Below are 9785 nucleotides of genomic sequence, written 5' to 3'. Positions count from 1 at the left end.
GATGGATGGATGGATGGATGGATGGATGGATGGATGGATGGATGGATAGATAGATAGATAGATAGATAGATAGATAGATAGATAGATAGATAGACAGACAGACAGACAGATAAGGTTATTTTGGTGAAAGAATCCTGAAGGAGATATCCCAGTAGAATATAAGCTCCTTGAGGGCAGAGAATGATTTTCACTTTGGTTTTATATCCTCAACAACCAGCACACTGAGGGATGGACAGTGGTGTGTCAATAATTATCTCTCAAAAGAAGGTTTTCATTACTCACTTTTAAGTTTGATCTGCATTATTGACATGTTTCCATCACTTTCTTAAGTCCACAAATCAACAAAAACATAAACCAAACCAAGATTTATAGGATTTGCTGATTTCCAAGACATAATGCTCACACTGTAAATTTAACAATCACCTACTCCTAAGTTAGCTTCAAACACACCACTGGGGAGGGAGTCATGAAGAGAAGTTGGTTTTAACCTGTGATTTTTTTTCAGTGTCAGAAATACCTAACACTCCATCAATTCATTTATAACTAATAGTTATAATAAATTGAAAGAATTTCCTGGGACAATATGAGATTAGATGATTTTCCAATGGTCACACAGCTGGAATGGGTCAGAGGTAAGATTTGAACCCAGCTTTTTCTGATTCCACAGTTGTCTCCCTATTAACTGTGGCACACTGTTTCTCACTTGTACATAGTTGTAATGGCAAACAAAGAAGTAATTAACACCTTGTTTCAGCTATTTAACTAACACCTTGTTTCAGTTCTTGTCCATGATTGTATAAAGTCTTTGTTGAGAAGCAAAACTTGTGAACCCCACAACTTGTGAACCCTAGAACTTGTGAATTCCTGTTGCAAGAGGAGGCGCTAATGAACATATATAAGGAGAAGCCCAGGCTGGAGAGAGCAGAACTGAGAAAAGAGAACAACTGAGAATTAAGCAGAACTGAGAAGAGAATTGAGAAGAACTGAGCAGAATTGAGAAGAGAACTCTTGTGATGGCAGAGTCAAGAAGAAGAAAACTTGTGGTATCCTGGCACTCTGTTTGTCTGCTCTGTCTGTGTTGGTGTTTGTTTGTGATAATTTGTACAGAATCCCTGGGACCTTTCTGGAAGCCCTGAAAGAGGATTTTCTGATTGTCTGTTTACAGAAGTCCTTGAGGAGGGTTTTGAAGGTTCTGGGACTTTACTGCTGATTTGTGTTTACCTCTCAGACCTTGTTTGTGGGTCTCTGTTGATTTCACAGGCAGATAGGGAATTGATGATGGTGCTGGAAATGTTTATGAATGTTATTTTGGTTCTGTTGATCTTTGTCTTCCCAGAAAAAGGAACTGTAAAGGACTTGAGATGGACTAGACACTGTAAGCTTCAATATGGAACAGGAACTGGACAAGGAACTGGACAAGGAAGTGAGAGCTGCCTTCCCTTTAATCCAGATGACAGTTGGGTAGATTCAGGCAGGAGCTGGGGCCATGGAAGAGGAACCATGGAATCTGAGAGCCAACCTGTAGTCAAGATGAAAAGACCTCTCCTTGGGTATTTAATACAAACTGAGAAAGATCATGATTTATTGTGGCCTAGGGGTAGGACTTTGTATTCTGTATTCTGTACCTCTTCCGGATGATTGAATTAAGGATGATTGGAAACTAATCTCCAATTAAGAAAAGAAGACTTTTTGACTGAGAGATTAAGACAATGTGATCTAAGGGTGGAGAATGTTGACCTTTGTATTTTGTTTCCCTTAAGGAGGCTTGCTTCTTAAGGATGATTGAGTTAAGGACTTACTGAATGATAACTTTGGTTTAAAACTATGTGGCCACTTTGTTGAAAACCATGTAGCTGCTTTAGTGATAACCCATTATGTCATAACATTGTGAATGCTGTACTTTGATTTCTGTCAATGTTTTGTCTTAGTGTACTACTGAATAAATAGAGAGTTCACTATACTACATAATCAAAACCGTGAAGCTGTTCACACACAGCAGCAGTCCTCTGGAAAGCTGCTTGTGCTTGGCTTTACAATAGTAAGTATTTATAAACTTTTATTGAACCATGTATACCCTCCCCCTCAAATAACTGGTATTGATTTTGCATAAAACGTGTGTATCTATGTACATATTGTATCTGCTGAGATAATGCAGTAAGCTCCTTGAGGACGATACAGTTTCATTCCTGTCTTTGAATTCCTAGGATTTAGCATAGTGCTCTACATTTAGTAGGTTATTCACAAATATATGTTGAATTTTTTTTCAATTAAGTTCCACTTCAAAGTGATAGTACAATATTAGCCACAGACATTATACTTCCTTCTACTCCCTCCCCCTTTTCTTCCTCCAATTCCCCTGGGAAATGGATCCATCAATAAATAAACATTTATGAAGCACCTAATATGTGTCAAGAAGCGTGCCAGGCGATGAAGACAGAAAGGTGAAAATAAAACAGCCTTGACTTCAAAGGGTTTACATTCTATGTTTCCATCAAGTCTCATTCCTTTCTTTTCCTTCCCATTGTTTCAGGTGTCCGACAGATGTGACTACGTCTTTGTCAATGGAAAGGAAATGAAGGGCAAAGTGAATGTTGTAGTGAAGTTCACCTACCAGCACCTGAGCAGTCCCCTGGAGATGAGTGTGTGGGTGCCCCGGCTCCCACTCCAGATTGAGGTCTCCGATACAGAACTCAACCAGATCAAGGGCTGGAGAGTACCCATTGTCTCAAATAAGAGGTAGGTTTTATCAGACCTTAGCCCCTACACACACACACACACACACACACACACACACACACACTTTTTGCTATGGTACAGTGGAGAGAGTGTTGATTTTAGACCCAGACTTGAGAATTTACTGCTCCTTCTGGACAGGAATCATGATATAGTGGAGAGAGTCCTAGATTTAAAGTTAAGAAGACCTGGTTTGGGGTAGCTAGGTGGCACAGTGGATAGAGTACCAGTCCTGGAGTCAGGAGGACCTAAGTTCAAATCCAGCCTCAGACACTTAACACTTACTAGCCACGTGACCTTGAGCAAATCACTTAACCCTAATTGCCCTGCACTCCCCCCTCCAAAAAGCAAAATACAAAAAAACTAAGACCTGGTTATGAGACTACCTCTCTGAACCTCAGTCTCATCTTCAAAATGGGAATAATAATACCTATAGTGTCTACACCACAGGTTTATTTGGAGGTTTTATTGAGATAGTTTTAAAGGTCTTTGTAAACTTTAAATCACCATCTAAATATCAGTTATTATAATCACCTAGGTCACATTGGTTCAGTCTCCTAGCTTAACATCTCCTTGCTTCAGCTTCCTCATGTATAAAATAAAGGGACTTGACTAGATGGCAGCTCATGTCCCTCCCAGCTCTAAATCTGTATCTTTACACATGGCCCTTAATCTCACATCTCTGTGCCTTTGCATAGACTTTCACTCATGCCTGGAATGCATTCTCTCCTCACCTCAGCCTCTTAGGATCCCTAATTTTCTCCAAAGCTCAGTTCAAGTGTGACTTTCTACATGAAGTCATTTCTCCCTGCTGCCCCAGCTTAGTGCCCCCCAATTGCCTTGTGCTTATTATATACATATTTTACTTATATACGTGCATGTATATAGACTGTAAGCTCACTGACGGCAGGAACTGTTGCATTTTTTATTTTGAACTTCCATCACCTAAAATAGTATGTGACACATAGTAGGTGCTTAGTCAATGCTTGTCAATTGAATAATTACTTGATCCTATGAGCTGAGCAAATTCTCTAACACTCATTGAATTAGGAACTCTGAGTACAGTCATCTGGTCTTAAAACAATTCCATGGAAAAATCAAAAAACTGTCATCTATTCACACCAGTTAGGTAATTTTGAGGGTGTTTGATAAGAGAGGGATGGAATATAATGAGGACCACAATCTTAACCATCAGAAACTTTCCACTATAGCAACTAATGGAAAAGGATACCTTGGTCTAGTCAATATAAGGAGAATTGTGTAAACCCAATCTCTGCCTTTAAGGAATTTACCACTGAAAATAGACACCCTTGGGCAGCTAGGTGGCACAGTGAATAGAGCACCAGCCCTGAGTTCAAACTGATGTTTAGCACTTAACTAGCTGTGTGACCTTGGGCAAGTCACTTGACCCCAGTTGCCTTGCCCTACCCCTTCAAAAGGAAGGGAGGAAGGAAGAGAGGAAGGAAGGGAGGAAGGAAGGGAGGAAGGGAGGGAGGAAGGGAGGGAGGAAGGAAAGGAGGGAGGGAGGGAGGGAGGAAGGAAGGAAGGAAGGAAGGAAGGAAGGAAGGAAAGAAGGAAGGAAGGAAGGAAGGAAGGAAATAGAAGCCGTAAGATCTAAGTCTTTAAAGGGACCATCTAGTTCAACTCTTTCATTTCATAGAGAAGGAAACATTTTCCAAGACCAAGAGAGGAAATGATTTGCCCCAGGTCACACAGACAGTAAGAATGATAACCCATACCTTTAGATTCTAAAGTTAGTGTTCTATCTGTTGTATCTACTTCCCTAATGTGGACTAGTGCATAAAGGACAGAGACAGACACAGATGACAGAACATTATCTTTACCTTGACAACACAAAACATGTAGACTGACAGATGGCACAGTGTATAGAGCCCCATGCCTACAATCTGGAATACATGAATTCAAATCCGGCCTTAGACAATGCCTAACTGTGTGACCTTGGGCAAGTCAGTTAACTTCTGTTTGCCTCAGTTTCCTTGTCTGTCCTGGAGAACAAGAACAAAGAAAGAAGCAATCCCTGCCCACAGTGAGCTGACATTCTAACCTGTTGATGAGTTAAAAAAAAATGTCTACCCCAAGGACATGAAGACTTCCTCCAATGGAATGAGTGAATGAGAACAATTTGTTCCAATGACCATTAAATTAGTTGAAACAGGTGTTATGGAGCACTTAGAACCTGGCCAGACATTGAAGATATCAAAGTCATCCACTGCATCCCTGGTCATCACCAGTCATCTTGACTTTTGTCTTGTCATTGAACTTCCACGATTCTGGAAGAGAGAGTGAGACTTTGTCCAACTCTGCCTCGCTTAAGTCCAATTCACAGGGGAATTGAGATGTCACCCCATGATATCATTGGTCCTCTTTGAATCAAGGACAAAGTGAACAAATGCAAATATATACAAAGTAATTAAATACAAGGTAATTTGGCAGGGAGGATACTATCAGGAGAAGGGATCAGGAAAGTTTTCAAGCTGGCGAGTGTGGCTTAACCTGAGATGAATTCTGCAAGATAGAAATAAGAAGGGAGTCATCATATAACAATGAAGAATGTATGTTTGGGGTAAGTACACTTTAGCAAAGGAAGAAGGATGAATTCTCAGTAAGAGAATAAGATAACAAATCCCTCTTCTCCTTGGGATAGTCCTACTAGCCTCAGCAAGAACAGGGTTTGTGACTTTGATTGGGAGATGGAGATGGAGGAGAGGATGTTGCTACCACTGAAAGGAGCAAAAAGTGCTGTCTCCATACAAAAGTTTGTGTTAGTAAGTCAGAGTTACTGAGGTGGGAAGCAGTCCTATGGTCCAGCCCAGATGCTGTAACAGCTGCATAATCCAGATGGTTAACACAGACAGTTTGTGGGACTGAGTAACCACTGTGGTGGAGATGGGGATGTGAGCATCTATACTGGGGGTTTGGGGAGGGGGGTAACCTCAGGTCTAATAAAGGAAACAGAAACTAAAGAGGAACCAAACAGGAAGTGATCCAGAGGTTGCAGCGGGCATAGTTAGCTTCATCATTTTTAGGTGCCCTACAGGAAATGGGGAAAGAAGATGCAAACATTAACCCAATAGCACACAGATTTGCCTGACCTTCTTGAGTGAGGGGCCCTGGCCCTGAATGAAGCCTATCAACCTTCCAGTTCTAGCATCCTAAGAATCTGGTGCACCAGAGACTTCCACAGGGCATGGATCCTAACCTGGCTATTTGGTAGGGATGTGAGGACTGGTATGAGGAAGGGAAATAGGAGAGGTAAGTCAAATAGTTTGGTATGGCACAAGGCATGGGTCTGCTCTCGCTGCTGACCAGCTGTGTGACCCTGGACAAGTGATTTATTCTCTCTGTACCTCACCTCTTTTGTAAAAATGAAGAAGTTGGACTCAATGGCCTCTAAAGTCCCAAATAGTTCTAGATATCTGATTCTACAGTTTGACTTGAAGCCAGAAAGACCTGAATTTGAATCCTGCTTCATATACTTATTAGCTGTGTGACTCTGGGCAACAGCCTCTGAATCACAGTAAAATGGGTAAAAAAGTTGCATCTCTTTTACAGGGCTGTTTGTGAGGAGCAAATGAGATTACATATATGTGTGTGTGTTTATATATCTGTAATTTATAGAGTACTTTGTAAATATCTGCAATTTATTATTATTATTATTTTCTCATTTTGAAATAATGATTTGTATGGCACTTTACAGGTAACAAAGTGTGTTATTGTTTTTTTATTCATTTTATATATGTGAATATACATTATATATAATACATATATACACAGATATATCTATGTATATGTGTAATATGTTCTATATAATTATAGTGTTTATATAAAGTATATGTACACATTATAGTTGATACATTTATTTCTCTATGCACACATAGATAGATAGTATTGACTTGTCTTTTGTATCTTCCTAGTAGAATGTAGGCTGCTTGAGGGAAGGGATTGTTTCACTTCTGTCTTTGTATCCCTAGGGTTCAGAATGGGGCCACCTGACTCAATAAATGCTCATTCATTGATTGGCTGCAGATAGCATGATCATTACACTCACACAGAACCCCCAACCCCATTCTTTGAGATCTTCAGTTGCCTGAGACCAATGATGTCAGACTCAAACAGAAATGGATGCCTGTGAGCCAAAGATTGACCTAGAAGTCACAGATTAACATTGCCTTGTTGTATTTTTATTTATTTTGTTAATTTTTCAATTACATTTTAATCTGAGTCTTGCTGACTGGTCTGTGACAAAAGGCCATGAGTCTGACACCTTAGACCATAGAATGCCTAGTGTCTTCTTGGTTGTTATAAAAAGCAATCATGCTTACAATGTTTAAGGCATTCTGGAGATAGAATGAAAAAAAGTCAAACAGTCCCTTTTCCTCAAGAAGCATAGACTCACACCTGGTCATATAACCTCGAGCAAGTTACTTAACCCCAATTGCTTAGGGGAGGCCAGGTGGCTCAGTAAGTAAGAGCACCGGCTCCAGTGTCGGGATGACCTGGATCAAATCCGGGCTCAGACACTTAGCACCACACCCAGAAATAACTGGCCATGTAACCTTGAGCAAGTTACTTAACCCCGATTGCTTTAAAAAAAAAAAAAAGAAGCATAGACTCTATGGGCATAAAGGAAGATAATTACTCCTGTTCTTGTCCCTTCTGCTAGGCCAGTCCGGGACAGTGATGATGAGGAAGAAGATGAGAGACGAGGCAAAGGCTGCACTCTCCAATACCAGCACGCCATGGTGCGTGTCCTTACCCAGTTTGTGGCTGAGGCCTCCGATTCTGGAGGGCAGCTGGCTCACCTCTTGGGCTCTGACTGGCAAGTGGACATCACGGATTTAGTGAACAATTTCATGCAGGTAGAAGAGCCACGGATCACCAAGCTGCAAGGACAGATTCTGATTGGGCAGGAGCTTGGAATGACCACCATTCAGGTAAGGAAAAGCAGAGAGCCCAGAGACTGACTCTCTCTGTCTCAGCCCTGCCTCTTCAAAGAAGTGTGGCCAAAAGTGAGAATTCAGCTCGAAGGGAGGGGTGGGGGCGTAGTATCTAGGGTCAGAAAGAAGGCCATTTCCCTCCCTACACCCTTATGAAGGAAATTCTTGACAAAGTCAAGAAGACCTGGGCATAAATTCCACCTCTGACACTAATATGACAATGGGGAAAATCAATGGATTTCTCTGAGTCTTAAGCTACCATCAGGGTATATGTGGGCTGTGATCTTCAAGGGACTTGCCCATACTGCCAAAACCAGAAGTTTTTTTCATGGCTGTGGACTTACTTATGAAATGAATGAAAATCCCAGACAGACAAAAGTTTCAGGATAATTAATAATCAGTTTATTAATTAGGCAAGCTAGCAATCCATAAATTGATGGTCAGTGGTTTCTCTTGGTAACTAAAGACTCCCAGTGGAGACCCTCAGAATGTCAGGAATACCCCTTGGCAAGTAAAAATCAGCCCTGACTGGTGGGCATTTATTGAGGAGGTGGGCTAGAAACCTTCAGCAACTCCTGCTTAGAGCATGGCTTGATCATGAGACTCAGTCTGGACAGAGGAATCCATCTCCATTCAGACCTTTTTCTCCCTCATGAACTGAGTCAGCTTAAACTCTAATGGAGTGGTACAAGGACAAGGGCTTCTTTCCCCAGGATAAAGACTCACCCAGACTGGATTCTGTTCAAACAGAGGCAAGGTCTCCTGGTTAGATGGGATCCTGCCCAAGACTGAAGAGCATGTTCCTTGAGGGCTAGGAGTAATCTCATCAATCATTCAGAGACTGACTTTTTACGGCAGGTGGGCCATAATGAGAAAATACAGGAGGAAAGCCTGTATCACAAATTAATAATTAGTTATTAATATAATAATATTTTATCTCACTCATTGTCTGGAATACATTGAGGAGGAGCAGGAACCTGCATGACTATGGGCTTTGTCATTGTCTAAGATACGTCTTTGAAATTTTCAACATATTGTAAGACAGTATTCCCCAAACAGGGAATTTCCAAGAACAGAGATGGGAGATCTATGGGAGGTAATGAATTTCTTGAGACAATGAGTCACCCTGCCCTGCTCTCATCCTGGACAGGATCTGTTCCCTTGCACTCCAAGGATGATCTTCTCATCCCTTATCATCTTCTCCTTACTTTCGCTTCAATGTAAGCCGGAGATGTGGGCAAGTCACTATGCCAAGTGCCAGGGAGAAGTCCAAGTTAGCCTGGATAGGGTAACTGCCCTCACAGACCTTCCAGTTTGAAAGGAGGATACAGCAAATACATAATTCAACTTTCAAGAATTTGCCGATCCTTCCCATGATGCAAATTGCAATCTATCCATGCATGCCTATTACGAGCAATTCTTAATCTGTTTCCTCTGACAGATCTTCATGACGTACAGACAATATGCCCAGGGCTCTTTAAATCTCTTGACATTTCATGGATACCATGGGAGAACACTAGTATCTATCTCTCAAGGTCATCTTTTTATTTTGATCATGCATTTCTTAAATGATAGACCACTAGGTGGCGCCATAATGCATAGAGTTCTGCGCCCAGAGTCAGGAAGACTCATCTTCCAGAGTTCAACTCTTGCCTCAGACATTTAGTAGCTGTGTGACTCAGCAAGTCACTTAACCCTATCTGCCTCACTTTCCTCATCTGTAAAATGAACTAAGAAGGAAATGACAAACCTCTCCAGGATCTCTGCCAAGAAAATCCCAAATGGGGGTCACAAAAGTCGGACATGACTGAAAACAATTGAACAAAATTCTTGGATGACATCCTGGCCAGTTCCTTGTTTGTAATGTGTTAAATGCTGATCCTGTCCATCAATGCAGCTCTGCGTTGTCCTTTGGGTGATTCTCAATTTCAGTTCTTCAGACTGTAGTGTGCTTTGACTTGTAGCCAAAAGACCATCATGGACATCATGGAAGAATATCAGTGCTAAAAATGTTGAGAGAGAGACAGAGAGACAGAGAGAGACAGACAGACAGAGAGACAGAAAGACAGAGAGAGAGAGAGAGAGAGAGAGAGA

General features: G+C 41.3%; 1 protein-coding gene across 1 annotated transcript in view; it reads left to right on the top strand.

The window, feature by feature from the left end:
- Positions 1-9785, top strand: part of LOC138164174 (transmembrane protein 132D-like) — a 150144-nt gene that overhangs the window by 128443 nt on the left and 11916 nt on the right. Inside the window, exons 2-3 of the mRNA XM_069092128.1 lie at positions 2531-2736; positions 7418-7688. Coding sequence (XP_068948229.1) covers positions 2573-2736; positions 7418-7688 — 435 coding nt within the window. The 5' untranslated portion in view covers positions 2531-2572. The remainder of the gene's footprint in view (positions 1-2530; positions 2737-7417; positions 7689-9785) is intronic.

The sequence above is a fragment of the Petaurus breviceps genome, unplaced genomic scaffold (assembly GCF_028583685.1).
Source record: "Petaurus breviceps papuanus isolate PSGF00001 unplaced genomic scaffold, PetGlider_PUasm1.0 100, whole genome shotgun sequence".
NCBI lineage: Eukaryota > Metazoa > Chordata > Mammalia > Diprotodontia > Petauridae > Petaurus > Petaurus breviceps.
The sequence above is the reverse complement of the archived record's forward strand: the minus strand, read 5'-3'. Positions and strand labels throughout refer to the sequence as shown.